Source organism: Haliaeetus albicilla, chromosome 7 (genome assembly GCF_947461875.1).
Source record: "Haliaeetus albicilla chromosome 7, bHalAlb1.1, whole genome shotgun sequence".
Lineage (NCBI taxonomy): Eukaryota > Metazoa > Chordata > Aves > Accipitriformes > Accipitridae > Haliaeetus > Haliaeetus albicilla.
The window spans coordinates 39,464,843-39,491,862 of NC_091489.1; the positions used below are offsets into that span (position 1 = coordinate 39,464,843).

Here is a 27,020-nt window from a genome sequence, read left to right on the forward strand (position 1 = left end):
AACTGTCACATGAGCTAGCCAGCTGCCATCTTCTGTTGCTCTATAAGGGAAGCACACTCTCACCCAAGCAGGGTGGGCAGGAAGGCACAAGCATCTAACCAGGGCAGCAATCCTTCATACTAAGGTGAATTCAGTAATTCCACAGTCGTCTTTTTATGACTCCAGAAGCACTCAGATAAGCAAGAGCAAAAATGAGCATCCATCAAATGTAACTCCACTCTTAAAAGGCTGCAGCTGCCTCAAGTTACAGGAAAAAAGAAAAAAAAATAGGACCTTAGTGATAGAAGGGGAAAGTACAACTGGAAAATACGCAGGACTGAAGAGCAGGTTTTCAGTATGCTGCAGCAAGCAGCTCTGAACTCTCACTGCTGCCTTACACAATTGCCTCGCACTCCCAAACCATCTTCCTGCCCAACCCGCTGCAACAGGGCCCATGCAAGCAAAGCCTTCCTGACACTGCCTTTGTGCCCACAAAAGAAATGAGCCCTGCTCAAGGATGGTTTTCCTCAATTTGGCTGTTACAGTAAAAAAAACACAGCTCTCTCCCACAAGATCTACAAGCGGTGCCTCGTTCTCTACTCCTCTCCTGGCCTCAGTCACTGTCTGTGAGCAGCAGTCCACGGTTTATGCACTTGCAAGCAGCAATGGGAGGGTATCTGTCCCCAAAGGATGCGGTGAAGCTTAACCAACTACCCCTAAATACAGGTGGGACTGTCAGCGCAGCTAGGGTCCAGTAAGTTCCCACTTTCAGCCTGGATAGTTCCCAGCAGACTTTGATAAAGACATTAGCAAAGCACAATTTGTTTGGCAGAGGTAGCCACAGACAGTGGTGGCTGCAGCAGACATTATATTCAGTTCTTTCACCGGCAGTGACAATTATTTACCCTCCTTTTCCCTGCCTTGGACAAAACACCACCACACAAAATCAAGTGAAAAAAGAAAGCTGTTATTTACAAGTGTACACACAGATTACAGGACTGCTAGAAACCCAACACAGTGAATAAAAAAAACAGGGAGGGAAGTCCCGAGACCCTCCCACTCCAGAGGAGACTTTGTCCCTGCGCTTCGCGCCCACAGCCCTCCTAGTGCTTGAGAATCACTGCACAGAGCAGTTCTGATGTCTGGCCCCCTGACCACTACTGAAGACAAGGCATCTCCATGGAAACTGCTGGCTGCATTTAAGACACACTCCCTGGGACATAGACAGGAACAACTGTATTTATTTCCAGAAGTGCTTTCTCACAAGCAGGGATTAAGGAAGCTCTCTGCCTGGCCTCCGCCTCCAAGCCCGACAAATCGGACCACAAGAGAGGGGTTACGCTTCACGCTGAAGCTAGCCCCCAGGCAGCAGCACGAGGGAAGCGCCAAGCTATCAGCACCACTGTCTGGTGTGAAGTCTGGCGAGGGGGAGGGGGCTGAAATAACAGTCAGAGGAAGCATTTAAACACCCTCCATATGTTTATTTCCATAAGAAATTGACCCCTAAAGAGTTTCAGGGGCTCCTGAAGATTTTGCTGCCAAATGCAGCATTGCGGGTTCGTCTCTGAACCTCTCGTAGGAGAGAGCCAGAGGGCTACACAGCAAGCAGCTTCCTACTCAGACAGGGCTAGGAGAAGCTGAGCTTTACTGACTTCACTGCAAGTCGGTGACTCCGTGAACTCTAGAGGGCCTGATAACTACATTAACTTAACAGAAGCCTTTTGGGTGCACTGGGAAGGACGTGGGGCAGATCTGACATCAGCCCAGAGGCGAACCAGCTCACAGTACTAAGTAGTTTTAGGGTATAGTTGCTCCCTGGCACAACTCGAGCACAACTGAAACTGCAACAGAGTTCTGGAACAGACTGACCTACTGGATGAGGTTAACTCCAGGGACCAAGCGTTCAGTATACTTTCACCATGAAGAAAAACCTGAGATTTAGGACAGCTGAAGACTTATGAACTGCCCTCAGAGGAAAAAGCATTTGGCATAAAAACAATTAAGCATATCATTTCTACGATTTGTTAGAAGACAAATAAAGGGACCAGAAACCAATGTCTGCAGCACCTTATGGGAGAGCGCCAGAGAGCTGAGGTAGTCTGGCAGGCAGTGGCCACCGCACCTGTCCGCCACACTCAGCCACTGCCCTGCTCCAAATAACACTGCTGCAGTTCTCTGCGCTCATCCTCTCTGGCTGCTGGAAAAATCCTCTTTTGGCAGCTCTCCTCTAAATTCAGCCTTGCCTTTCAGAGGATGGTCTGCTGGGATGCTGAACGCCAAGGATAGGGCTTGGCCCAGGCAGAGTGAGCCATTCCGCTCAGCTCTGGCAGTAGTAGCTGAACCTCTGGAGCACTGCTTTGCACGGTTCTTCATCTTGCCTACATGTCCTCAACACTCCACTTGTACGCGAGCTCCTGAACTGCCTTCTTGTTGGCAATCCTGGCAAAGCGCTGCTGCTCGAATCCATTGGACCTACAGAGCAATACCGAGAAGACCATGGGCTGCTGCGCAGAAGCTTTTCTGAAGCAATGAAACTTTTTAGAGACATTACGAGTTTTCCACTACTTTTGCTTTGGCTCAGTTTCTGCCTCAATCTGTGGTTAGCAACAGCTAGCATCTGCAGCTATTCACACCCTTGCTGACAGCACCAGCCTTGCTTCCTTCTGTCCCAAACAAGCACATATTCATCACCCACTGGTAACTTAACACTTTCAACCTTACTAATGCTAACAATCCCATTCATCTGATAACTGGAAATCTTTACACTGTGAACTCTTTGAAGCAAAAGCTCATGCATTTTTACTGTTATTCAAACATAGCATTGTATCAGGAACATGTACCTGTCCACACCATCCCAGCGATGCCCAGGCCATATATTAAATCTGTTGAGTGGAGGTGCTGGTCCGTTGTACCTAGGTTTTTCTAGAAAGAGAAAGAGCGATACGGCCATTTACTCCTTGCTCTATACAGGCATAGTGCACAGGCTGCTTAACAGCCAACTACAGCTCGCAGAGGAAACTTCCAAAGAGAGACTTAATCAAACTGGAGTCTGCTGACATTTAAGTTGCTGGATACTGCTCTCTAAGCTAACAAACAATAGTCACCGTTGCTAGTAACAAGTCAGTAATAGCAAATACTGCTACTACATGAACTCCAGACAAGGAGCCCTTTAGGACTAAGCTGCTCTGGCAGTTCTTAGGCTTTAATAGCACCTCCATTCCTACGCTGCTAGAACCCTAAACCATACACCAGTGTAACTGAACATCCAAACCTTTCTTTTCTTTGTTCTCTTTGGCCTTCCTTTTTTTGATGAAGTCAGCCATGGGGTCTCCTTCTCTCTCTTGTTCCCGCAGCATTCGATCCAGATCCTGGTCATCAATATAACGAGCCAATGGCTTCTGCATCTCTTTTATAGCATCTTCCACGTTCTGCTGCTGTTGCCTCCCCTGCGCTAGCCTGAAAAAACCCACAAAGTTTCACTCCAAACCCATGCAATCATTTACTGCGACTTGCACAATTTGCAGGACCGATCACAGTCCTGAACTTCCACTGCATGCGCAAGCATTCCTGACGCACATCCAGCAACAAAGGGAATAACGGAGGGGGAATCCAAGACATGTGGGACATGTGCTGTCCTGGTCCCAGGCTCAAACTCAGAACAAAGTGACATGCCACCAACACCACCACTGGAAGCGGTATCAAAGGTGGGCTAAAAAGCAGGGAGTGGTGAGTCCTAAGCTGTAGCATGAGGCCCAAAGACCATGCTAGGGAGCTCTAGAGAACCTTACCCCTTTCCCCATTTGGCGTATTGCTCATCTCTCTCGGACTTTGCTTCAGCTTTCTGCCTCTGCTCCAGCCGCTCCTGCACGAGGTCCCTCTTGCGGCCTGACTTGTCTCGGAAGACAGTCTCGGAGTGTCGGGATTCCTCTGGAGGGGACAGATGCCTCAAGTCACGCATTTGGGAATGTTCTGCTGCCTCCAGACAATTCAATGACTAACTGTAACTCATTTCAATGCTTTTTTCCTTTTACTTGTTCTAGCCTCTGAAAGAGCTTATCATCCAAAGTCAGGCAGGATCACAGCTCTTGCTTTTAGCTGCTGCCCCACACAGCCACCCTCGTGCGTGAGCTCTTTGAGTATCAGACTGCTCCTTCAGACTTGCAGATGGGGCAGACAGAAAAGACGACACTCGCTTTCCCTATGGTAACACTGGCATTGCTTTGAAATCACCATTTATAAATCTCTTCTTTCAGAGGCTCAGCGACCCTACGCAAGGAATCCATCAGCATGTCTAGATGCTGCTCCACAGGGATGCTCTCCCTCAGCACCCTAACACCAGGGCCTGATACAGCATCAGCAGACAGCTGAACACAGAGAAACAGAAAGTGAGCTGATGCTCATGCAGTGTTTTTACACCCCTACCTTCCAAGTGCTTGTTATTTCTCTCATGCCTCCTGAGCTCCTGTTGTTCCCTCCGCAGCACATCAGCTGACACCAAGCCAGCTTTGACCCCAGATAACATCACGTTTGCCTATCAATCAGACAAAAACCACGTTACTGCTAGCCAAGAGCTGTCCAGCAATCCAGAGGCATAACGAGGGGAAGACCCAAAATCAAGAGAGACGCGTCAGCAGAAACAGTCATGTTACAAAGCCACTTTACTGGCACCCTCGAGAACAACTTCCCCAGACCTCCAGAAACAGAGAGGACTGACTGAGGCAGAGCTCCTCTCACACCTACTTCATGCCTCTTATTGCATGCAGAGGGCCTGGCACAGCTGCGTACGTGAGGTATATGAAACTTCTGCTCCACAATTTGTAAATCATTGCATTTTTACAGTTTTCTATCAACAGGGAGTAATGTACAACTTAAATGGAAAGATAAACCGCTTACCTTCTTGGGAGATCCCTTAGCATCACGGTGGTGACGAGGTGAGAGATCAGGGGGACTCCTCGAACTGCGCTGATCCTCGCTGGCTGGCAGAGTCCGTCGTGGAGGAGATAAATCAGAGTCTGAAGATTTGCTCTGATTCTGTTTGAGAGGACCATGCTTAGGGGAATCACTGCGTACACAGCCTAGCCTGTGGTCTGCATCGGAGGCGTTCCGGGTAGCCCTCCATGGAGATGGAGACTCAGAGTCATGCCTTGGGCACCTCTGAGGCGAGGGCACCTGCCTAAGCTTTTTTGTAGCTGGAGAAGCACCTGCAGTAAAGACATATTCTAACTAAAAATCACAGATTTAGACAGAATTAGTCCCATGAAAGGACTAAACATGGTGGTGCATAAGGTCATCTTCTAGAAAAATCAAGACCTAAGAGACGACAAACTGTAAGGAAAGACAAGGATATGACAAGAGTCTGTGAATTTTCCTTCTGAACGCGTACTGCCCAGAGACAGGGTTTAACCTCGGTTTTCCTTTCAGACATATTTAAGCCTTAGCCAGCTAACTCCTAAGTTAATTCTAGTCCAGCTGATGTAAAAATTGGATTACAAGAACTAGCTGTACCAACAGAAATGAGAACCTGTCCGCTACCCTTCCATGCTCGCAGACTACTAACTCCACACCACTCACCGCTCAGGAGCATGCAAACAGGATGACAGAGGGGGCAGCCAGCAAAGCACAGAACAGACAGAACAAACTCTTAGCACACTCACGTTTTGTTCGGCTCTGCTTTTTCAGACTAGGTGACCCAGTCCTTTTCCTCCGAGGCGGTGACAAATCTGGGTCAGAATCGTACCTCTTCTTCCGTGAAGGGGATAGATCTGGAGTAGCTTGACGCTTCTGACGTGATGAGGACTTGTCAGAGACACCATGCCTGAGCTGAGATCGCCCTCCTTGGACTCCTACTGACTGTGACTTGTCTGTGATTTTGCAGCCCTTTTTCCCCATCGCTGAACTGACTCTCTTTGGAGAAAGGTCCGGGGAGTCGTGACGCTGTCGCCTGGGAGGTGACAGGTCCGGGGAGTCGTGACGCTGTCGCCTGGGAGGTGACAGGTCCGGGGAGTCGTGACGCTGTCGCCTGGGAGGTGACAGGTCCGGGGAGTCGTGACGCTGTCGCCTGGGAGGTGACAGGTCCGGGGAGTCGTGACGCTGTCGCCTGGGAGGTGACAGGTCCGGGGAGTCGTGACGCTGTCGCCTGGGAGGTGACAGGTCCGGGGAGTCGTGACGCTGTCGCCTGGGAGGTGACAGGTCCGGGGAGTCGTGACGCTGTCGCCTGGGAGGTGACAGGTCCGGGGAGTCGTGACGCTGTCGCCTGGGAGGTGACAGGTCCGGGGAGTCGTGACGCTGTCGCCTGGGAGGTGACAGGTCCGGGGAGTCGTGACGCTGTCGCCTGGGAGGTGACAGGTCCGGGGAGTCGTGACGCTTCTGTCTTGGGGGAGACTGGTCCGGGGAGCCATTGTGCTTCCTTCTTGGGGGTGAGAGGTCCAGAGAGTCATGACGCTGTCGCCTGGAAGGTGACAGGTCTGGGGAGTCGTGGCGCTTCCTTCTTGGTGGCGAGAGGTCTGGGGACTCATGGCGCTGTCGCCTGGGAGGCAAGAGGTTGGTGGAATCATTTCTCTCTCGCCTGGGAGGGGACAGATCTGGGGAGTCATGGCGCTGTTTCCCTGGAGGCGATTTGTCCGGGGAGTCATGGCGCTGTCGCCTGGGAGGAAAGGAGAAGGGAAAAATGAGAGTTAGATTTTTGTTTTCTTTTGCTGTCTCCAGACTGGAAACAAAAAACAAGTAGGACCTGTAAAGCTAGCAGTAGAGATTGAGGATGAAAACTGCTTTCTGAATGCAAATTCATACTTGGTTCTGCACCTCCATGTAGTGACCTGCATCACTGAGCTGCAGACTTCACAAAGGAGATCCCAGAAACCCTCAAAGGCAACCTGGATCACAGGAAAGCTGTAATTTTAAAGTCTCTTTAAAGACTCAAGTCTCTTTTAAAGCGTCTAGGGACCCTTGCGACACTCAGGCTACGAAACCCATTTTGTGCCCTTGTATAATCATCTTCTCACAAGGAAACACCCCAGCATGCCCTCTCAGAGAGCCTGGACACTGTGCAACCATGGAACACCCCACAGATGCTTTCAGAAGAGAGGCATGTTGTAACACCATCATCCTCACCACATTCCAGATCTATAGCAAGTCATCACCCAGATTTCTCTGACACTGTCAAAGGATTGCAGGACAGCTGTTCCACATACTGTGCAGAAACCTAGACAGCATGCTGTCTGCCAGTTCTGCCCCCAGCAGAAGTTATTCAACAGTGGAAAAGGAATCCCCGCATATGCCGCTTCTCGCATTTCACAGCAAAGAACTTAAACTGCAGCACAAGATGGGTGATAGCAGAAAACAAGAGTTAGCCGACAGAAGAGTTTCTAGTTGGAGCCCCATACCTCGTGGTAGATTTGGCAGGTAATGAAATATCTGAACTTTGTGAGTCTTCATTCTGGTCTAAAGAAAAGACAATCAGAAAGTCACCATCGTTAGGGTTCTCCACAGTTCATGATCTCTTCAGCATTTCAAGGATTTTTTTTTTTTTAAGCTAGTAATCTTTTTAACTTGCAGAATCACTATTTAGATCAGTTAAAAAATTCAGGGAGAGAAGGTGGGAAGGTCTGGTCTCACCGCCTAAAAGTTTCCATTTCGTATTTGTTCGGAATTGCTCCATGAGCTTCACTTCATCTGGACGCTCATCAATAAATTCTGCGACCTGAAGATAAAACACCAGAGTAAACAACATGGCAAAAAAAGAAAGGGGGGAAGGGGGGGAAGGGGGGATTTCTACCCTCCAATACAAATGATTAAGCGTAATTGCACTAATCAGCAGCTGATATGTGACCATCACTTAGCTGCTTTCCTACAGGCAGATCTCAGAACAACTTTCTAGAGCCACCGCCTTCACTGTTCATCTCTTCGCTGCCAAGATTTCCAGCCCGTGCCACAAGCCACACTGCGGCAGTCAGCAGGCTCCGACAATCGCACGGGTACTTTCTGCCTTGCCTCCAGCAGCTGCTTGAAAGCCATGAGAACCACTGCACTGGGCCTACCATGTGGCTTTGGCACTTGCAAAAATGCAAACACGTAAAGAGGCTACTTTTAGCTGCAGGGAGCTAATTCAACCCCCTTGGGCCTAGACCGGGGAAAACTCACCCCTCCCTACTGAAGAACCTACCCAAAGAGGAGGCAGTGAGAAAGGGCTTGGCAAGTACTTCCCAAAGAGACACACGAGGTGGACCGCAAGGAGAAAGGATTTAGTTTGCAAAACCGTATTTGACCTAATTCCCCGCTCACCACGGGCATATCCCCTTCGTCCTCCTCCTCCTCCTCCTTCTCCTGGACAGCGGCGATGCTATTCCAGCTGACATCGTCGTCCACGATCCGCATCCTGGGTGCGGGGAGAGGGGCCCTGCCGTCAGGCCACCGCCAAGGAAGGGACCGCCCGACTGCTGCCAGCCGGCCCGCAGCTGGGGTCGGGAATGGGGGGGGGGATTTCTGGCCGGGGGCGGGGGGCCTGGCAGAGTCCCGGCCCTACGGGACGAGGATAAGGGGCTCGGGGCCGCGAGGAGCTCCCCGCCCGAGGCCAGCACAGACGGGCGGCGGGGAGGGCCGGGCCGGGGCTGGCCCGGCCGGGCCTGCCGCCGAAGGCCGCGGCTGGCGCAGACCGCGGCCTCCCCTTTTTCCTCGCAACTCACCCGCCTCTGCCGGCGCCGCCCGGCGGCTTCTTCTTGCGGCGGCGGCGGGGCTGGGCGGCTTCTGCGGCGGCCGGGCCGCTCAAGTAGCGCCGCAGGTACTCGGCCTTGGAAAGCCCCGGCGCCGCCATCTTACCGCCAGCCGGAAGGGACGGCGCGCGCACAGGGACACGCGGCGGTGGCGGCGGGCGACGGGGGCGGAACCGAGCCGGTCGGGGGGCGGGCCGGGGGCGGAGCCAGCAGCAGCAGCAGCCTCACACCGTGCCTCCAGAACACCTTTTATTTGGGGATCGCAGCCCCCAGGGCACCCCAACGCGACCCCTCTCCCAGCCCACACATCAGCAGTAGGCCTCCGGGGAAAGCGACAGGGGACTCCAGCCCCGAACAAGTCCTGGTCGTTGCCGGAGCCGTTGGGGGAAAAAGGCTGAAGGGGTCCGGCTGCACCCAGCTACCGGCCCGGGGCTCCCTCCGCCTCGTAGCCCTCCGTCTTCATGTCGTTCAAGCCCAGGTCTTCGTTCTGCTCAAACGTACGCTCGTAGCGCTCCACTTTCAGCTCCGGGTCCTCTTCTGGGGCATAGACGTTCTGCGGGGTGAAACAGAGGCCTCCTTCGCACCCCTCCTCTCCAAGTCTCAGTCACCGGCACTCTTCAGCAACACCCCAGCGATGGCAAGGGGCTTGGGACAAGATTCACCCCCCAGCCGAGGGCAAGACTTGTCCATCACCCCACGGAGACCATGACTCGGCCCAGCCCCTCACCCCAGGGAGCAGACACTGCTCCCGTCTCCCTCCCTCCCAGAGCCCCGAAGGGAACCCTGCCCACCAACACACACCAGGGAAATAAAGAAAATCCACCTAAAGCGCCCAGACTTCAAGGCGTTCATCTTTCGAGTGCACAACACCGTACCTGAAGATAGCTGTTGCCTGCAGGGTCATCCATGATGAAGTGAGCCTTTGCCTTCCCCTCTACAATCTGCAAAAAGAGCACAGCCAGGCATGAAGGCTCTTTCTGATCCTTCAGCACTTCTGGCACAAAGACATTCGCAGCACGCTTTAGACAGTTCAAATGTTCTCCTTGTTTAAAAAACAGCCATGGCTTGCGGAAAGAAGCGAGGCAAGCGTGGAACAGCTAGAAACGGTAAGGCAACACTCGCCGAGGAGTTCAGTTAAACATACACCGTTGCTGCAGCGACAGTGGCAAAAACCACATTGCGGAGCACTGAAGATGAAGAGCGCACTCACCTCACGCAGTTTCCCCAGGAACTCTTGCAGCTTTTCCGTTTTGCTGGGCGCAGAGCTGTCCCCCAGGGTGAAGGGGTTTCTCTCAACCTGGAAGAGCAGACTGCCCCTCACTCAGCCAGCTGTGAGACACCCAGCCCCTCAGCCAGGCCAAATATTCACGCAGAGGGGGCTGAGCTCCACCAGGCCGCAGCGCAGGACCACTCACCAGCTCTCCGATGTCCTTCAGCAGCCCTTCCAACGTGGTGAATTTCCCCCCCAGCGCTCCCATCCCCAGCTCGAACTCCAGCTCTGGGATCTCCACACTGCATGTCTCCGACTGCAAGAGCGAGCACCCCCTGAGTCCCCGGAGAGGGACAGCCAGGCCCACACGCACCCACCGCAGGAAGACAGGGCAGGTATCCAAAGGCACCGTACCTTTAGGACATCCCTCGTCATGTCGGAAGGGTCTGTAATCCGAAGGGTAATCCTGGTACCTTGCGGTTCAATTGCCCCGCCAGACTTCACCTAGGAACACCCAGCAGTCAGCTTCACGGCCTTTTGTATTTAAGTCACACCACAATGCTTTAAGAGGGTTTACCCTGGCAGCTCCAAGGCCATGCCAAACCCAGGGGCAGTGCCTTAACCCAGGGGACTTGGGCAGGTGTGGAGTCAGCTTACTTGCACCAAATGAAGCTCTACAAGACTAAATTCTCCCACTTCACTTGTTTGGGAAGGCAAGTCAGACCCAGGCTGATCTTGCTGCACGAGCCAGCCTCCACACAGCTCACATAGGGTCTGGCCCCCACCCAGAAGCAACCAAGGGAGCTCTACCACACCCAGCACTACATGCCTCATGATGCTGCCCATAAATCCAGCATCACTCCCAGCCTGGCTTCCCAAACAGCTGCATCATGAAGTGGCAGCCAGGGACTCTGAGAAACACCTACCCACAAAAGCACAGAACACCGCTCCCCCTCCCCGCTGCCCACCCCTGCCCCCCTCCCTGCCCTGCAAAAGGGTCAGTACTTTTCCAGCTCACCTCATTTGTCCTGTGCCCACAGGAGTCGCAGTTTGTGGCCATGATAATCACCTCCTTGAAGTGTGGGATTTCTGGAGCAGACAGTCAAGGAAAAGTCAGTGAAAGGAAAGCCTCAAAGCAGCAGCCTGCACCCACCTCACAGCCTCAGCCTTCCCCAACATATTGCGGGAGCTCGCTGGCAAGCTGTGAGCAGCACCCAGACAAATTTGCACCCTGACAGGCTCTAGGAGAAATGATTTCTGCATGCCTGGTGGGTGCAGCAGGAAGAGATCCTGGTCAGCACACAGAGCAGCTCTCACCCCTGCAGAGGGCACCAGCCTGTGCCCACGCTCAAAGGATACGCACTAACTTCATATTTGTGTTAGCTGGAGCATTGCACTCTGGGCAGTTGGTGTTGAACTGCAATACCTGGGTCACAGGAATGGAAAGGAGACTCAGAAAGTCCCGGTCAGCCCAGAAAGCCTGCCCTGGGTGCCAGTCACCCAGGCACAGCCACCACCACGCTGCAAAGTGACCCACCTCATTCCTCAGATCCTCTGCAGAATTGGCTGCCTTCTCATCCACCTCCTCTCCCTGCACAAGAGGACACCAGAAGCAGCATTAACTTCTGTTCCTTAATTCAGGGTCTCCCAGAGAGCAAGGGGGCTGACCAGCACTGCTCCCCCAGGCCGAGAGTGTGCACAGGCCCGCTGGCAGCAGTGGCAGCTCCCCATTACCTCCAGTCCCAGCATGGCAGCCTGCTGGGGAGTCCTCCTATAATGAGTGACCACAAGAGCGTCATCCTTCTGCGGTGCATGGGGGTTCTCCACAAAGCTGTTCCCTGAAGGATCGTCTACGACCTACAGGAGAACAAGGCCTTAGAAAGCCACCCCGCACTTCCCCCATGCCAAAAGGGGCTGCACTCTTGCGCATACTCACAAAGGTGAAGGAGGAATGTACTTCTTTCAGCTGCTTTAGTTTACCAATGAACTCATCTATTTTACTCGCCACCTCTTCGTCCGTTGCCTGCCAAAGAGAACACGGTGGAGACGGATGCCAGGGGCAGCCCGGAGCTGAAGACAACACTGATAACAGTGCAAACCAGAGAGCCCCTAAGGCTCTTATCAACAGCGTGCAACGCCCAGAGGCAGGGGACGAACAAAACAAGTATTTGCCAAGCAGGCGTTCCTGAGGCGCTTCCCCTTTTGCGGCACCTTACCCTGCGGACAGGCTGGTCCTGCTCCAGGCCTGCGACAGCTCTGTCAATTATCCCCTCAACGGTGGTAAGGACTTGAAAGAGAACAAAAGCTCACAGTGGTGCTACCCACCCCACAGATCCCCAGCAGCAGCCTTCGCACACACGCCCCATCAAGCTCATTTGACCCAATGGCCAGGAGGCCAGGTCCCTAACCAGCGCCTGCTGCACACCCGCCGGCAGGCGGAGGGGTGCAGACTGCATACCCACCTCCCTTCTGGGTGAAGGCAGGGATCTCAAAGTCCAGCTCTGGAATTCGAGCCGTGGCACAGTCGGTCTTCACCACCTCCCTGTTCATGTCCTGCAGGTGACAGTCAGGGAGTGGCATTAGGATCCCCAACAGGGCCGGAAGCTCCCGCAAGCTACAGGACCACGCCTGCCAAAGTGGCGGCGTTAGCTCCAGGTCAGCTTTAGCAGCTTCTCCACTGGCGCAGGGGCGCACCAGGAATGCGCGCATTTGGGGCTTTAAACGGTAGCTTCCAAACAAAAAATGCTGTTTCTCAAATGGCACAGAAAACACTTTATTGCTCAAGCAAGACCAGCTTGTGAGGGGCCAAAGATGCAAGGCAGCTCCCCGCCGCCCCGGTGCAGGGGTAGGCCCAGCCCCACTGCCGGGGACAGACGAGGGGGTCCCCCCGCTCACCTGACGGGAGGTGACACTCAGGGTGTAGCGCACACCTTGCTCCTGGATCCTGCCGGCAGACTGGATCTCCGTGTTGGACCAGGAGCAGCTGTCACAAGCGAAGGAGCTGACGATGATCTCTTTGAAGAAGGGGATCCTGGTGAGCAGGAGCCGCGTCACTCCCTGTGGCAGCGAGGGGCCTCGTGGGAACCCGAGTCCTCAGGGCGCTGTTTCCCCCCCAGCCCCGTGTTCCTGCCAAGAACCCCCCCAGCCGGGTCCCCGTCCCTGAGCCCTGCACGGCCCCCCCCCCCCGCCCCAAAACACCCAACCTCCTCTCACCTGCCAGCAGGCCCTGCCTACCCCCTCCTACCCCCCACCCCCCGCCTGCCTCCTGCCCCCCAGCTCGCACCACCGCCCCCCCCACCCCCGCCATGGCCCCCGGCCCGCTCCTTCCCCTCACTCGCCCCGCAGGCCCCAGGGCCAGGCGGGGCCGGGCCGGGCAGGGCCCGGCCCGCCCCCCACCCTCCGCCCCTCACGTTGCGGAAGCAGTTCATGCACAGGGACTCTATCTCAGCCGGCCGCTGCTCGCCGTCCTCGGCGCTGAGAGGCCGGAACAGGGCCCCCCCCGCCGCCGCATCCACCTCCACAGCCCCCAGCGCCGACATGTTGCCGTTGCCGCCGGTCCCCACCGCGCCTGCGCGCTGCGCGGTCACGTGAGGGGGCGCGGTCACGTGAGGGGGCGCGGTCACGTGAGGGGGCGCGGTCACGTGAGGGGGCGCGGTCACGTGAGGGGGCGACAGCGAAACCCGGCCAGGTCGGCGATGGCGGCGTCTTTTATTGCGGTTCAGCTTGACCCACCCGGCCCCACCCCGCCACGCCTGGCCACGCCCGGCCACGCCCGGCCCCGTCAGGCCCCGTCAGGCCCCGTCAGGCCCCATCAGCCCCCATCAGCGGGCCTCGCCGCCCTTCTCGGCCAGGCTACGGGCCAGGTCTCTCCACAGGGCATCGAGGCGGGCATGCAGGTCCTCCACGGGGGGCGGCCCCTCCTGGGGATCCCCCGAGTAGGGGGGCCGGGAGGAGAGCTTCCGCCTCATCTCCTCCGTCTCCTGGTCCAGGGCGCGGGTGAAGTCCTGGATCTGGAGATGGGTGTCCCTGCGGAACTCCTCCACCCGCCACTGCACCTCCCGGGCCAGCTCCCCCGGGGCTGGCGGCTGCTGGAGGCTGCCGGAGCGGAGGCTCAGCTTCGCCTTGAGCTGCTCCAGGTTCCTCTGGATCTTCTGGTGGAGGTCCCTCGCGTTCTGGGTCAGCTTGGCAGAGAGCTCCTGGATGTACTGGTTGAGCTGCTCTGGGCTGGCCTGGCTGTGAGGGACGACATTTCTGTGCAGCTCCTCCACATTGCGGTGGATCTCGGTCACCAGCCTGTCCGCGTAGGGGCGGAAGATGTCCTTCACTTGGTCGGTGTGGAAGGCAATCTTGTCGGCATAATGAGCCATGAACCTCTGGACCTCATCCACGCCCTCCAGGAGCTGTGCCGCTGCCTCCCGGCTGGGTGTCAGGTGCCGCCGGAGCTCCCGGGCTTTCAGGGCCACCTGGTCCAGGAGCTCCTCCGTGAATGGCTGCAGCCGGTAGCGGAGGTCTTCCAGGTGCTTGCCGACCGTCTGATGGACATCGTCCACGTATGGTGACAGTTTCACCCTCAGGCTCTCCAGCTCTTTCCTGATGACTTTCCGCAGGCTGTCCGAGTCATGGTAGAGCCGGGGCTGGAGGCCCCTGTTTAGCGGCGCCAGCTTCTCCAGGAAGTTGCCCATGTAGCTGACCCCATCCTGAACGCTTTCCTTCAGGTTTCTGCACGAGACAGCAGGTGTAGTTACCGAGCACCCCTGACATAACACAGCACCTCCACTATGCCCTAATGCACCCATAATAAAAGCTGTTGACAGCCACGAGGACCGTGCCCATGAGCTTTTCTGTCCCCGGGGAAAGAGGAATGGGGTCCAATGTGTGCTGCTGGGGCCTGGGGGGAGCTTGCAGAGGGACCACAGGCGGTTGCCCAGGACGGGCACTGTAAGGCAAGCCCCCAGAGCAGTGTACTCACGTGATGTCGCTGCCCAGCTTGCTGCTCTGGCTGTGCTCTGGGCTGTCCTTGTCACTTGTCAGCTGGCTGAGGTACTCCCAGAAGCCACTCCGAGCCAGCTCTGCTGGTGACACTGCAGGCAGGAGGGCAGTGGTTAGTGGGGTGGCCAGGGCACTGCCCACCCCCAGCTCTGCCCTCCCGCCCAGCCCGCGTCCCAGCTCTGCCCCATCCTGCCACCGTCAGCCAGCCCCACGTGAGCTCCTCTGCTCGGCACCCACCTGGTAAGGTGGTCAGGAAGGCGAGGAGAAGCACTGCCTTCAGAGGCATGGTCTGCCAGGCCGGCGTGCCACTGTCCTGCGGGGAGAGAGAGAAGAGGAGTGCGTTAGCTCACGCCACAGTGCAGGTCTCCTCTCAGAGCGCTCATAGGTCAGTGGTCCCTGCACTTCATCCCCCCCCGGCTGCTTTCCACAAGGACCTTGCTCCTGGGGTCCCCCACCACACAACTGGCATGCACCTGGCTGTCAGAAATGACACCTGGCTCCTCCGGCTGGGCAAAGCTAAACCAGGCACGAGATGTCCCTGCTGGTGCTGGCTCGGCGAGGCTGCTCCCCACCCCTCACCTGGCTCCGGATCACTTCCCGCGTCCCTCCTGCTGGGACTGGGCCCGTGGCTCCCTTTATATACGCCTGGCGGGAGGCAGAGGTGCGTGGCTCCCTTTATATACGCCTGGCGGGAGGCAGAGGTGCGTGGCTCCCTTTATATACGCCTGGCGGGAGGCAGAGGTGCGTGGGCGATAAGGCGCATCTGCAGGGGTAGGCTTTTTGGACCTCACTCCCTGTAAACACAACGTGGAGGTCTGCGGACGTTCCTGAGAGGTGACGTGGGGGGCCGGTCATCTGACTGCTGGCTGCCCCTTCGCCTGCCCCACACTGCTCCCATCCCACCACCCAGGCTGGCCTGATCTCGCTGCGGCCGCAGGCAGCCTTAACCCCCTCGGGGCTGTGAGACTGTGTGGCCCTGCCCTGCCCCGAGCATCTCCCAGGCAGAGATCTCAAGCCTGTAGCTGCTCGAACGCTGGCCTGGCACCGGCCCGCTGGCTCAGCCCTTGTTTTCCCAGTGATAAGGGAGCCCTCGCTGCTTGCTCTGCAGGTTTCTGGGGTCGAGGCTGACCCTGCCGTCGCAGCCAACCTTTGCATCGTGGAGCAAACGGTGGCTGGGAGCTGCCGGGGTGGCGAGGTGGTGCAGAGCAGCAGGACAGGGACAGGGATGTGGGCTGCAGCTCGCCAGCTGGCAGTTCCTGTCGCAGGGGCTTGCAGCCCAAACGGGGGGGAAAGGGAGCCAGGACCCCCGGGATGGGGCCAGCATGGGCGCGGGAGGATGAGCCCGGCTCTGGCTGTGCCAGGGAAGGGTGAAGCGAGCGCAGTGGCCGTGTCTGCAGCCAGGGCAAGAGAACACACCTTCTGCATGGTCTGCCTGCTTGCAAACTGCCAGCTGCACAGCCCCACTTCCCGCTGGCATACCAAACCCGCCACGTTTTGGAGTGGTTCCTTTACAAATTGCCTTTCCCCCAGGAAAGAAAAAAAACATTTTCGGCTTGGGTCTCGTCCCCGTGAGGGGTGCCGGCTGCTGACACCAGGCTTTTAAATCAGGAGAGCGCTGCAATGTTTGCACTGAAGCAATCCAGCAAACAGGGACCCACTGGGACTAATGTGTCCCCAGTGGGGCTGGGATGTGGGCACCTGGACGTGGAGGGCAAAGTCCGGCGCACCGCTGGGGTGAAACTCCGAGCCAACGCTCCTCTGGTACCAAAGTCCACTCCGGTCCCTCGCCCGTGCGGACACGCGGGGTCGCCCTGAGCAGCCCCAGCTGCACTCCCATCCCGCGGCCACTGCAGCCCACGTGGGAAATCCCTCTGGCCGTGGGAGAGGTCCTCACAGGGCACCCCCCCAGTGGAGCAGCTCAGGGCCCTTGCTGTGGCCATAGCTCCAGTCCCCTTTTCTTCTCCCTGAGCTGGGAAGCTCCTGGGGACAAGGGCCCGCTCCCTACCTGTCCGACCCCCACTGTGTCTGGCCGCAGCCTCCGTGGGGCTGTGGGATGGTGGAGCAAGGTGTCCATCACCCACCCTGCGCAGTCCGCAGAGACCCATCCCCCGTGGCAGCAGCCAGTTCCACTGCAGTGGGGATGCTCGGCCGTATGCTGGGGCTCTGGCCCCTCTGGAGCTGCCTGGGTGCCACTGAGTTGCTACGGCACCCCGGCGCGGTGAAGTCCTGGGGCCCCAGCCCACTCTGGCTGACGGGCTCGCCTGGCTTCAACGGCCTCCAGCCCCCGAGCAGTGCCTGCAGCCCTGTGCCGGGGACAGAGACCCCCCACCCGCCTGGCCCCACCTCTGTTCCCTCTCCTGGGTGCCCTGGGACCCAAATCCGGCGGTGATGCTCTCCCCTCGGAGCAGCTGGGCCGGGCGCCCCAGGTTGCCCATCCCGGGGCAGGACGGTGGGATGCTGCAGAGAATGAAGGACACAGACCAGCACATGCATGGCAAGGCGGCAGTTTATTTCCGCTGCGGGCAGCAGCTGTGAACGCTTGCGGTGCGGGGGGACAGCCGGATGGCTGCCCTGTGCCCCCTCCCTGTGGCACCGGTGGGGGGTTCTCAGTTCTCAGCTGGCTGGGCAGTGCTGAGGAAGGTGGCCACCTTCTCCCGCAACTCCTTCTCCAGCAGCTCCAGGTGGTCCTCCACACCAGCGGCGCCTGAGTCCAGCTTCCCCCGCATTGCCTCCAGCCGCTCCACCAGCTGCCGCCCGAAGGTCTCGCCGAAGGGGGCTGCCTGCTGCCGGAAAGCCTCCAGCGTCTGCCCCACACGCTCATCCAGCTGCTGGGCCAAGGGAGCCAGCCGCTGCTGCAGGCTCTCGGCATCACCGCCCGCCGCCTGCCGCAGCTCCTGGGCCAGCGGGCTGAGCTGGGCACGCAGCTCCTCTGAGCTGGCGGCCAGGCGGGCACGCAGCTCCTCCACCGCCCGCTCCATCTGTGCTGTCAGGCTCTCCAGCTGCCGGTTGAGGCTGTCCTGCACCTCCTGGGTGTAAGGGCTGAGCCCCTGCCGCAGCTCCTCCACACTCTGCCCCACTTGCGCCTTCAGCTTATCGGCCAGGGGAGCCAGCCGCTCCTTCAGGCTCTCCACCCCGCCGTCGATCTGCTGCTGCAGCCGGTCAGCATAGGGGCTGAGGGAGGCCTGGATGTTCTCGGCGTTGTCCTGCAGCCGGTCTCGCAGCTCAGTGGCGTAGGGCTCCAGCGCCCGCCGCAGCTCCCCGGCCCCGCGGTCCACCTGGGAGCGCAGCTCCTCGGCATAGGGGCTCATCTTGGCTTGCAGCTGGCGGATGTTGGTGCCGATCTGCTGGTGCACCTCGTCGGCGTAGGGCGCCAGCTTGGCCTGCAGCTCCGCCAGCTCCCGCCGGATCTGCTCCTTCAGCCGCTGCGAGTCCTGTGCCAGCCGCGCCTGCAGCTCCGTGGCGAAGGGCACCAGCCGCTGCCGCAGGTCTTCGGCGTACGAGTTGACGCTCTGCAAGTTGCTCTCCAGCAGGGTGCTGGGGAGATGGGGAGGGATGTCAGCACCCCGGCGTCCCCGCAGCCCCCTCCCCTGCCCAGCATGTCCCAGCCACCACCGTGTCCCCCACCCAGCGCCGCAGCCCATGGCTCTGCTCACTTCAGCTGCTTGGTGATCTCGGCTTGCTGCAGCTGGTCCACCGTCTCCTTGGCATTGCTGCCCAGCTCGGTGAAGTACTTCCAGAGCACGCTGGCCACCTCATCTGGCTTGACGTCAGCCTGTGCCCCTGCAAAGCGGATGCCGGGGTCAGCACCGGCACAATTCCTCTCGGCAGCTCCCCCGGGTGCATCGGGTCCCCATCCCCACCCTGGGCCGGGACCACCCTCCCAGCACCGGGGACCCGCACACCCCCTCACCTGAGACCACGAGGAGCACCAGGACGAGGGCGGCCACCTTCGGAGACATCCTGACTGCTGGGGGATGCCTGCGGGAGCACAGAGTGGAGATGAAGGGAGCCCCCCAGCCCCCGGCCACCCCCCACCACCACTGCAGGCGATGCAGCTGCCAGCTTTCCCCACACCTTGACGCTGCCGCTCACCTGTGCTGCTGCCAGGTGTGGGTACCTGCTGTGCCGGTGAGCACCCGGCCGCTATTTATGCAGCCTGAGCGCTCTCAGCGGCTTCCACGCAGGCCTGTGACACAGGCCCCGGGCTTGGACTTTAGCAAGGTCGCAACGTGGAAGCGCCTGACGTGAGTGCAGCCCTGACATCACCTGCAGCCCTGCCAGCTCCCGGCGGGGTGCCAGGGGCCGGGGCAGAGAGGGAGTGGGGGTATGCATGGGCACCCCAAGGCTGTAGCTCCTCCTGGGGGGGCAGGGACCCTGCGGCAGAGGGGACAGCGCACAGCGGGGGGCAGCCCCTGGCTCCGCAGCTCTATGGGACGCAGCAATGGCTCCACTGGTGCCGGCTGCGCAGTACCCGGGATGCGCAGTGTGGTGGGGCAGGGGTTCTGGGGGACACTGCGGGGACCCCTCAGCCCTGCTGCCGGCTGCACTGTGCCCAGGTTGCACAGTGGGGCAGGACATGGGCTCGGGGGGTGGATGCTGCGATGGATGCATATGAGACTGCAGGGTAGCATTGCTCCCTCCGAGCGTGGGCTCCCAGAGGAAGCCCTGCCACAGGGAAAGGCCAGGACCCTGCAGCTGCAGGATGTTGCACACACGCAGCGCCGGCATGCCCTTGACTGGAGCTGGGACCCGTGCGTGTCCCCAGCCGTGGGCACTGGGCTCTCAGCACACGCCCCGGGGATGCAGCCCTTGGCTCAGCCCACCCATGGCCCGGTGGATCCGCTGCAGGCTGCAGACTGGCGGTGACGTGTCACGGCTGGGGCGAAGGGCATGGCTGGCAGGGGCAGGGATCAGCCGGGCGCCGGCGATGCCAAGGTCCAAAGAGCCCTCGTGGTGCCACACAGCCGGAGGGCCCGGCCGAGGCACCCCGGCCGAGGTAGCCACACGGTACCCCTGAGCAGAGCCAGCCCGGTGGCATCTCACCCGGTGCCGGTGCCGCTGGATGTCAGCCTTGTGCTGTGTGTGCCCATGCCAGCCCCGGGCCTGTCCTCACGGTGCTGCGCCTTGCAGTGGGTACTGGGCTGGCCACAGGCACACCGGTGTGCACAGCCATGTGCCCGTGCAAGCGCACGCACATGCATGCGTGGGCCTGTGCACGCGTGCAGACCCACGCACACGCGTGCTGAGCCCCAGGCCAGCCCCCCGGCAGCCTTGGTCCCCAGGAGATTTCCCAACTCCTGGCTGGAAGGCAGGCCCCTCTGCAGCAGGAACGGTCTCGGCAAACGTGCCCCCTCCCCGGCCAGCCCCACCGCCCCTGACCTTTGCACAAACTCCCCCGGAGGCGGCTGTGGGGAGGGTATAAAGTGGGAGCTCGGGGCTTCCCCCACGTAGCAGAGCCCGGTGTAGGTGAGTGGGGAAGCCCCCAGCGAGAGTCGCGCCGGGAAGGGGAAGGGGTTGGGACCCCTGTGGGCGCGTGGGCCCCTGCCTGCCACCCCGCGCCATACACTCTGCTCTCTCCCCAGCCATGAAGGCATCGCTCCTGCTCGCGCTCGTCTGCACGGCCGTCCTGGTGGCGAGAGCAAGTAAGGGGCGGGCGAGGGCTGCGGCAGGAGGAAGGGGATGGGGCTCAGGGTGCTGGGGTGCATGCACGAGGTGGGGGGCATGGACCCATGGCTCCCGTCCCCCCGCTCCCACGAAGCTCGTGCTTGCAGGGGCCGACACGCCCGGGGAGCCAGAGACGCTGGTGAGGAAGGTGCAGGAGTACGCCCAGAAAGCCACGGCCATGGCCAAGACCGCCTTCAGCATGGTGCAGGAGTCGGATGCGGCTCAGCAAGCCAGGTGGCCCCCTGTCCTGCCCCCGCCCCCCACCCCCCCGCCAGCCCGGGCACCTGGCCCTGCCGTCCCGCTGCCCATGGGGGAGCCCGGCCGGTGCCCTGCTCTGAGCCCCCTCCCCTTGCAGGCAATGGCTGGCGGACAACGCCGACCTGGCGAAGCAGCGGCTGGTCTGGCTGAAGGAGCAGCTGCTGGAGTTCTGGAAGCCAATGCCGGCCGCGTAGCCCCACCGGGGGCTGGCCAAGGGCCAGCCGGGCTGGGGTGCCCCCAGCTCCCCACTCACTGTCACGGTTCTTGCAATAAAGCGGCGCTGAAGTAGACGGCTGTGGCGGCGTCACTGGGGGGGGGGACGGGACGGCAAGGAGGAATGTACACTGCCAGGCGAGGAAGGGCTGGGACAGACGCCCGCGCCGGGGTGCTGCTCCCCCCCCGCCGGGGCTGCACACAGCCATGCCAGGGTGCCATGACCCCTCGCCACGGGGCGAGCACCGCGTGCCACTGCCCCACGCGCACGTGCCCAGGGCAGCAGGAGCTGGGTGCCACTCCCGCAAGCTGGGGGGGATCTGGCTTCTGCAAAACCAGCCCCTGCCGCTCTCCACCGCCCCGACAGAGCCCTTTGCCCAGTGGGGAGAGTCTCGTGCGGGGCCAAGCCGAGGCAGAGCTGGGCTCAGCGGCAGGGAGAGCCCAGGGCACCCACCCTGCTAGCTTCACCCCCCGATCCTGGGTCCCCCCAGCACCCCCTGCCTGGAGCAGCCCTCGCCCCCAGCACTGCGTGCAGGCTGCCTCCCTCCAGCATCCACTGCAAAGACTGAGTGAGCTCCAATAACTTAAGTCACGTTTATTTGACAAAAGGAAGGCAAAGCTGAGACCGACGCCGGTTCGGGGAGGGGAGGCGGCGGGAAGGGAGGAGGAGGGTCCCCAGGGAGGATGCCCTGGGGCTGGCCTGGCCCAGGGCTCCCACAGCCCGTCCCCAGAGCCCCCCTGGGGGGGAGGCACCCCGGTCAGGGCAGGGAGCGGCCCTGGGGCGGCTGCAGGAGCGGGGCCGGGGTCAGTCCCTGGCCGTGCCGGCCGGCGGCTCAGGCCACGCTCTTCTGGAGGTCATCCAGGAGGGTGATGAAGCGGGTCTTGAGGCTCTCGGCATAGGGAGTGAGGCGTTCCTTGAATTCCTGCAGCAGGGGCGTCATCTTCTCGCGCAGGTTGCTGAGGTGCTCCACCACCTTGGCCTGGTACTCGGTGGCCTGGGGGATGCCCTTCTCCCGGATCTCCTCCAGCTTCTGGCTCAGCTTCTGCCTCAGCTCATTGCTGTAGGGCGCCAGGTTCTTGCGCAGCTCCTCCACGTGCTCGCGCAGGCGGTCCCGCACATCCTCGGCCACCGGGGTCAGCTTCTCCTGCATCAGCTCCACCTTCTGCTTGGTAAGCTCCTTCAGCTCCTGGGCCACGGGCGCCAGGCGCTGGCGGTACTGCTCCAGCTCCTCCGTCCACTTGGCGGAGAACTGGTCAAGGAAGGGCCGGATCTTCTCCTTCACCTCCTCCAGGTCCTTGGTCAGTTCCTGGCGCAGAGCCTCCGTGTCCTTCAGCCACATCTCCCGCACCTCCTTGTAGTAGGGGGTCATGTCCTCCCGCAGCTTGGCAGCGGCTGCACCCAGCATGTCCAGGTTTTCGGCCAGCTTCAGGCTACGGGGAGTGGAGGGAGGTCACGCACGGTGCCTGGGGCCCCCCTGCCGACACCCTCCTCCACTGCCACACGCCCCCCCCAACTTACTCCAGCTGTTTGCCCACAGCAGAGGACTCGAACTGGGCGATGGCATCCTTGCCGCTGCCCTTCACCGTCTCCAGGTACACCTCCACCATGTCCCTGAGGCGATCCAGGGGCGTCTGGGCTTCATCATGCTGCCAGAAGTAGCGGGCCTGGGTGCCTGTGGAGAGAGCCCAGCACGCTCAGGACAGACCACCCGGTGGGACAGTGGTGGGGACGGCTCCGGCCCCGCCACTCTGCCTGTCGCTGCCCCCAGGACCTGCCCGGCTCAGGAGGTGACCGGGGAGCCGCTTGGCTGCAGCCTGACTTGCGAAGCACATTGGAAGCCGGGCGCTTCCAGCAGTGCTCGCGTTGGGCTCGGCTGCCCAGTCCTGCTCTGTCCCGCCCCAGCCCAGCACCGACCCCGTTTGGACCTACCCGTCAGGCAGAGCAAGGCGAGGGTCACCACCACGGCTCTCATCTTGGCGCTGAACCTGGGGGGCAGAGCAAGAATTGAGTGCAGGGAGCCCCGGGGCAAAGCCAGCCCTGGTGGGAACTGAGCCCCCCACCCCAGCTCGCAGGGTCCCCAGGAGCAGCAGGACTCTGGCGCCTATGGTGCCGCAATGGCTCGGGAGCCCCTGGAGCAGCCCAGGCTCTTACCAGCTCTCCTCCTGCTGCTGCTGTGCTGCCGGTCGTCCCGTCTGAGCTGGCCGCTTCCCCACCGCTGCTATTTATACAGGAGGGGGCAGTTCCCGCCGGAGATAAGCCAGCACTGCAGCCCAAGAAATCGCTCCCCGGCTCGGGCGTTGTGGCGTGTAGAGTTCAAGGATCGCGCGCGTGGGCCAGCACTGAGGAGCGCCGGCTTGGCAGGGGCGGCGAGCAAACAAGGAGATCCCTGCGGGATGCGCCTCGCTGGCCAAGGAGCCTGTTTACGCTCCCGGTGACCCAGATTCCCGCTCGCCGCTGCGGCCTCGCCGGGGCCTCTCGGCAGCCCCCGGAGATTGGCCGGCAGCCCAGGGACTGGGCTTATACCTGCAGAGATTTGGCTGGCTGTATCCAGACCCCTCGTCCTCCCCTCGCCACCGCTGTGGGTCTCTGCCCCATCCTTCCCCAGGCCAGTGAGACCCACGCTGCTCACAGCACCATCTTTTCCTGGTGCGTCCCCCATGCAGAGGTCCCAGGAGCTGCACCCCCATGCATGCTCCCACCAGCCCTCCCTGGGGACCTGAGCAGCAAAGCAAAGGCTCAGCCTGGAGCAAACACCAGCCTGGCCACAGCCAGCACCCTGGCATGGCCGCTCCAACCCCCCCGCTTGGCCTGAAGCCGCTCTGCAGCCAAACCGAGGTGCTGCCCCATCCCACTGCCGCCAGCCTGGGAAGAGGGGACAGGGGGGAAAGGGGCCATGTCCCCCAGACGGCTCTGCAGGACGGGCTGGTTAATGCCACGGGGAAGCTGCCCGCTGCTCCAGAGGAGCAACGCTCCCTGCTTCAGAGTGGCACTGGCTCTCTGTGGCCCCAAGCCCAGCCTGGTTCGCTGGGCGCCACATCAGCAACCCCGGTGCTGCAGCATCCAGGAGGCATGGCTCCCCTTCCCTCACCTCTCCTCCCCAGAACTGCCCTGCTCCTGGGAAAGCTCGGCCTTGGAAAGACACACTTGACAACACAGGTTTGATCTGCAACACCACATTTCCCTGCCCATGGAGGGACGGGGAAGGATGCAGCTGACACAGCTGGTTCAAAGCTGCATCCTCCTGAAGGGACAGAGCTGGGCAGGCAGGGAGCTCCACAGCACCTGCAGCCAGCCCAGGCAGGCTCCCAGGGCCCCTCAGGGCTTAGGCTGGGCCCTAGGAGGCAAGAAACTGGGCAGGGAAGAAAGTAGCAGCGATCCCAGCCTTGCAACGGGTAAGAAGTGGTGTCAAACCACTGTCCCAGTGGTGTCAAACGTGGGTGGGCAGAGCTGGCGAAAGGCTCCAGCTCCCCAGGCAAGTGCAGCTGGGAGCTTGGGAACGTGGTGGAGGCTGACTTGAGTGAATCCCACTGCAGCTGCCCACGCGTCCCCCGCACCACGAGTCAGACTTGGCCAAGTTGCAGAGCTGGAGACCTTACCACTGCGTAGGGGGGCCAGGCAGAGCAGCCAGGGGCTTCGGGAAACCCTATCAAAGCAGTCTGCCGGAGCCAGTGGCCATGCCTCCGAGGAGGAGGCAAGGGGTCTGGGGACGAATCGAGGACACGGTGGCTCCGGAGCAAGCGCGGCCACCCTGCCGCAGCTTGAGCTTTTGCCCCCGGCCACTGAGGCACGAGGCTGTTCCACCTCCGCGGCAGGCGTTGAGCAAAAGGCAAACAGGAGACCAGGGAAGATCATCGTCATGGTTTTATTTGTCATGATCCCACTGTCCAACTAATTGACTAGTTGCAAGTGACCCACAAAAAAAATGGACTGAAGATTTACTGAAACTTCTTTGTTTTAGTCCAACATAAATGAGGAAGAAAAAATACTTCTGACATTTCCAAAAAACAGAAATAATAGCAAAGTATATTAATATACATTCAACATATACTGCGCGTATTGATTACTACAATACAAAGCAATGATAAAAAAAGTGTGATACTGCGAAATGGCACGGTTAAGCGAGTCCCTGCTGTTTCGGATGCTTGCTGTAGGGTGGCTGTCGACTCTCCCAGAAATACAGTGTCATGTAAACAAAAGGAAAACAAACCAAAGGTACAGAGCAAAAGGCTTTCAGTGTTTCCCACTACCTTCCCGCTTGGCCCAGCAGGCCCCGCCTGGCTCCCCACGGCCCCCTGAGCCTGCTGGCACCAGCTGAGGAAACGCGCCCGGCCAGCAAAGCCACGCGGCACTGGGACGCCAGCAGAAAGTGCCGGCCTGGGTGATGCCACTCAGCAGCCACTGAGTTTCTCTCCTCTCTGGGTTTCGGGATGGCAGAGCCAGACAGCATTACTTTCCCGGGGCAGGGGAGAAGGGGGAGGCTGGGAAGAGGCACGGGTAAGGATAGCAAAGTCACCTCCACCGTGCTGGTTTCACACTTCCTTCTGTGCAAATTCAGGAGGGCTGGGTCGGTTTTTTCCTTTTATAAAAAACTATTCCCGAAAAGTGTCAGTAAGAAGAATTTGAGCTGTAGCTTGTAACGTCCCAAAGGCAATGATGACACCAAGTGCTGCCGAGCCCCGGCTGGGGGGGGGCTTTGCGCTCTATCCATCAAGGAAAGGATGGAAAGAAGGACAAAGAAGAGATCTAAGCACGTCTGAAGTGTATAAAGGAGAATACCACTGTCGCCACTGGCACGAGAGAAAAAACCAGTCACAAGTACAATGTCATTAAAAGAAATAAAATACTTTGAACAAAAGGTGCAAGTCACAATTCATATAGAACAGAATCTAGTTAAAAATTTCTCTCAAACAGAAATTCCTTTTGCCTTTTATTAATAACAATAATAATAAAACAACATTTACCAAAAAACAATTCCTACAGGATCAGGAGGAGAAGCTAAGAAAACAAAGAAAAACCTGTCTTCCCTACATTAGGCCAGGAAAAAGAAAGAAAAACCCAAGTCATATGCGGATTTGAAAAGACAAGGTGAGGAGGGGGCGGGGAAGAGGTGATCCTTTCGGCACGCTGACAAACGGAGAGAAGGGACAAAAGCAGACAAAGATGAGACAAGCAGCGTATTGCACCAGGGGTGGGTGTCCCTGCCGGAGCAGATGCGTGATCTGCTGCCGGGACACGGGCAGGGCCGCGGCCGGGCCGGCACCATCCTCGCCCGCCCCTGCCAGTGCTGCCGGGCTCGGGTCAGGCTGGGCCCCTCCCCAGTGCAAAGGGTTCAAAAGAGTGGAAGAATAGCAGGGCCTCCAGGGATCGGACCCCCGCTCCACACCCGCCTGCTCCCTGCCCCACCAGGGAGGCCTCAGTCCCGGCTGCGCGCTGTGCCGAGCGCGGCGGTGGCGGTGATGGCGGCGGGCCGGAGCAGCCCCCCAGGGCCCACCTGGCCCTGGTCAGAAGTAGCCCTCCAAACCAGACTCAGTGCTCAGGCTCCATGAATCCTCTGCCGACGCGTAGGACTCGGGTTCTCTGGTTATTTCTGTGATAGCTGGAGTTACAGGCAAATAGGGCAAAAATTAAAGAAACCAAAAGGAACAACACACTGGATGAACTGATTATGAGGAAAGGGGCCATGGTATTCCAGTTAGTCAGAAATACTACGGCAATTTGGCGCAATGCTGCTAGATACTGTTGGTTTAAAATGGACCTTTTCGTTTCAAAGCTGTACATAAAACCTGCAAGAGAGAGAAGAAGCAGAGATGTCAGGAGACACCAGAGGACGGCAGTTTGGCTTCTGCAGCCCTCCACCGCCTTCCCAGTCCAGACCCACGAGCTTTGCCCCAGGAGGGAGACCCTGCCAATGCTGACGTGGTCTGGAAAAGCAGCCTGGAAGGAGGGGTGTTGTCCCTGAACAAACAGGGGGCAGCAGACAGCCACCAGCCCGGAAGCT

The 27,020-nt window shown here is 59.4% G+C and overlaps 7 protein-coding genes across 12 annotated transcripts in view; 1 reads left to right on the forward strand and 6 right to left on the reverse strand.

The window, feature by feature from the left end:
* Positions 1-925: 925 nt before the first annotated feature.
* Positions 926-8,794, reverse strand: BUD13 (BUD13 homolog). Of its 3 annotated transcripts, none has more exons than XM_069787893.1 (11): positions 8,661-8,794; positions 8,260-8,353; positions 7,594-7,678; positions 7,362-7,419; positions 5,634-6,466; positions 4,873-5,180; positions 4,402-4,510; positions 3,768-3,906; positions 3,251-3,435; positions 2,820-2,901; positions 926-2,451 (listed from the first exon to the last, which is right to left on the reverse strand). In XM_069787893.1, the coding sequence occupies exons 1-11, from the start codon at positions 8,786-8,788 to the stop codon at positions 2,358-2,360; spliced, it is 2,115 nt and encodes a 704-aa protein (XP_069643994.1). In that variant the 5' UTR covers positions 8,789-8,794; the 3' UTR covers positions 926-2,357. The 3 variants fall into 3 exon arrangements, with proteins under 3 accessions (XP_069643994.1, XP_069643993.1, XP_069643995.1); XM_069787892.1 differs by having other exon boundaries at positions 5,634-6,622; XM_069787894.1 differs by lacking the exon at positions 8,661-8,794 and having other exon boundaries at positions 5,634-6,622; positions 8,244-8,270.
* A 125-nt stretch (positions 8,795-8,919) lies between these two features.
* Positions 8,920-13,484, reverse strand: ZPR1 (ZPR1 zinc finger). The gene is made up of 14 exons (XM_069787895.1): positions 13,308-13,484; positions 12,793-12,954; positions 12,360-12,450; positions 12,114-12,184; positions 11,834-11,920; positions 11,632-11,754; positions 11,435-11,488; positions 11,257-11,323; positions 10,916-10,986; positions 10,312-10,401; positions 10,103-10,213; positions 9,898-9,984; positions 9,563-9,628; positions 8,920-9,240 (listed from the first exon to the last, which is right to left on the reverse strand). The coding sequence occupies exons 1-14, from the start codon at positions 13,434-13,436 to the stop codon at positions 9,106-9,108; spliced, it is 1,344 nt and encodes a 447-aa protein (XP_069643996.1). The 5' UTR covers positions 13,437-13,484; the 3' UTR covers positions 8,920-9,105.
* A 105-nt stretch (positions 13,485-13,589) lies between these two features.
* APOA5 (apolipoprotein A5) lies at positions 13,590-15,487 on the reverse strand. Of its 2 annotated transcripts, none has more exons than XM_069787897.1 (4): positions 15,466-15,487; positions 15,124-15,199; positions 14,867-14,978; positions 13,590-14,616 (listed from the first exon to the last, which is right to left on the reverse strand). In XM_069787897.1, exons 2-4 carry the CDS (start codon positions 15,170-15,172, stop codon positions 13,719-13,721), a joined length of 1,059 nt encoding a protein of 352 aa, XP_069643998.1. In that variant the 5' UTR covers positions 15,173-15,199; positions 15,466-15,487; the 3' UTR covers positions 13,590-13,718. The 2 variants fall into 2 exon arrangements, with proteins under 2 accessions (XP_069643998.1, XP_069643997.1); XM_069787896.1 differs by lacking the exon at positions 15,466-15,487 and adding an exon at positions 15,360-15,464.
* Positions 15,488-17,374: 1,887 nt separating this feature from the next.
* APOA4 (apolipoprotein A4) lies at positions 17,375-18,994 on the reverse strand. Its single transcript, XM_069786194.1, has 4 exons — positions 18,979-18,994; positions 18,797-18,864; positions 18,540-18,666; positions 17,375-18,420 (listed from the first exon to the last, which is right to left on the reverse strand). The coding sequence occupies exons 2-4, from the start codon at positions 18,843-18,845 to the stop codon at positions 17,493-17,495; spliced, it is 1,104 nt and encodes a 367-aa protein (XP_069642295.1). The 5' UTR covers positions 18,846-18,864; positions 18,979-18,994; the 3' UTR covers positions 17,375-17,492.
* A 1,327-nt stretch (positions 18,995-20,321) lies between these two features.
* APOC3 (apolipoprotein C3) lies at positions 20,322-21,098 on the forward strand. The gene is made up of 4 exons (XM_069786195.1): positions 20,322-20,352; positions 20,469-20,528; positions 20,658-20,784; positions 20,906-21,098. The coding sequence occupies exons 2-4, from the start codon at positions 20,471-20,473 to the stop codon at positions 21,000-21,002; spliced, it is 282 nt and encodes a 93-aa protein (XP_069642296.1). The 5' UTR covers positions 20,322-20,352; positions 20,469-20,470; the 3' UTR covers positions 21,003-21,098.
* A 503-nt stretch (positions 21,099-21,601) lies between these two features.
* Positions 21,602-23,274, reverse strand: APOA1 (apolipoprotein A1). The gene is made up of 4 exons (XM_069787898.1): positions 23,174-23,274; positions 22,952-23,007; positions 22,541-22,694; positions 21,602-22,452 (listed from the first exon to the last, which is right to left on the reverse strand). Exons 2-4 carry the CDS (start codon positions 22,992-22,994, stop codon positions 21,855-21,857), a joined length of 795 nt encoding a protein of 264 aa, XP_069643999.1. The 5' UTR covers positions 22,995-23,007; positions 23,174-23,274; the 3' UTR covers positions 21,602-21,854.
* Positions 23,275-24,865: 1,591 nt separating this feature from the next.
* Positions 24,866-27,020, reverse strand: part of SIK3 (SIK family kinase 3) — a 92,196-nt gene continuing 90,041 nt past the window's right edge. For all 3 annotated transcript variants that reach the window (XM_069787900.1, XM_069787899.1, XM_069787901.1), the window contains one exon: positions 24,866-26,805. The gene's annotated coding sequence lies outside the window, so the exon portion shown is untranslated. The remainder of the gene's footprint in view (positions 26,806-27,020) is intronic.

Excerpts from the sequence above, each read along its gene's own strand:
- APOA4 (XM_069786194.1), bottom strand. The coding sequence starts at position 18,845 with ATGTCTCCGAAGGTGGCCGCCCTCGTCCTGGTGCTCCTCGTGGTCTCA. Across the intron at positions 18,667-18,796 it reads GGTGCTCCTCGTGGTCTCAG|GGGCACAGGCTGACGTCAAG; the intron begins GTGAGGGGGTGT and ends TCCGCTTTGCAG. Across the intron at positions 18,421-18,539 it reads GAGATCACCAAGCAGCTGAA|CACCCTGCTGGAGAGCAACT; the intron begins GTGAGCAGAGCC and ends CCATCTCCCCAG.
- ZPR1 (XM_069787895.1), bottom strand. The coding sequence starts at position 13,436 with ATGTCGGCGCTGGGGGCTGTGGAGGTGGATGCGGCGGCGGGGGGGGCC. Across the intron at positions 12,185-12,359 it reads TGCCTTCACCCAGAAGGGAG|TCCTTACCACCGTTGAGGGG; the intron begins GTGGGTATGCAG and ends TTCTCTTTCAAG. Across the intron at positions 10,214-10,311 it reads TGACGAGGGATGTCCTAAAG|TCGGAGACATGCAGTGTGGA; the intron begins GTACGGTGCCTT and ends TCGCTCTTGCAG.
- APOA5 (XM_069787897.1), bottom strand. The coding sequence starts at position 15,172 with ATGCCTCTGAAGGCAGTGCTTCTCCTCGCCTTCCTGACCACCTTACCA. Across the intron at positions 14,979-15,123 it reads CTTCCTGACCACCTTACCAG|TGTCACCAGCAGAGCTGGCT; the intron begins GTGGGTGCCGAG and ends TCCTGCCTGCAG. Across the intron at positions 14,617-14,866 it reads AAGCTGGGCAGCGACATCAC|AAACCTGAAGGAAAGCGTTC; the intron begins GTGAGTACACTG and ends TGTCTCGTGCAG.
- APOA1 (XM_069787898.1), bottom strand. The coding sequence starts at position 22,994 with ATGAGAGCCGTGGTGGTGACCCTCGCCTTGCTCTGCCTGACGG. Across the intron at positions 22,695-22,951 it reads CGCCTTGCTCTGCCTGACGG|GCACCCAGGCCCGCTACTTC; the intron begins GTAGGTCCAAAC and ends CTCTCTCCACAG. Across the intron at positions 22,453-22,540 it reads GCTGTGGGCAAACAGCTGGA|CCTGAAGCTGGCCGAAAACC; the intron begins GTAAGTTGGGGG and ends CACTCCCCGTAG.
- APOC3 (XM_069786195.1), top strand. The coding sequence starts at position 20,471 with ATGAAGGCATCGCTCCTGCTCGCGCTCGTCTGCACGGCCGTCCTGGTG. Across the intron at positions 20,529-20,657 it reads CGTCCTGGTGGCGAGAGCAA|GGGCCGACACGCCCGGGGAG; the intron begins GTAAGGGGCGGG and ends TCGTGCTTGCAG. Across the intron at positions 20,785-20,905 it reads GATGCGGCTCAGCAAGCCAG|GCAATGGCTGGCGGACAACG; the intron begins GTGGCCCCCTGT and ends CTCCCCTTGCAG.
- BUD13 (XM_069787892.1), bottom strand. The coding sequence starts at position 8,788 with ATGGCGGCGCCGGGGCTTTCCAAGGCCGAGTACCTGCGGCGCTACTTG. Across the intron at positions 7,679-8,259 it reads ACGAAGGGGATATGCCCGTG|GTCGCAGAATTTATTGATGA; the intron begins GTGAGCGGGGAA and ends TTTTATCTTCAG. Across the intron at positions 3,436-3,767 it reads TACGCCAAATGGGGAAAGGG|GCTAGCGCAGGGGAGGCAAC; the intron begins GTAAGGTTCTCT and ends GGGTTTTTTCAG.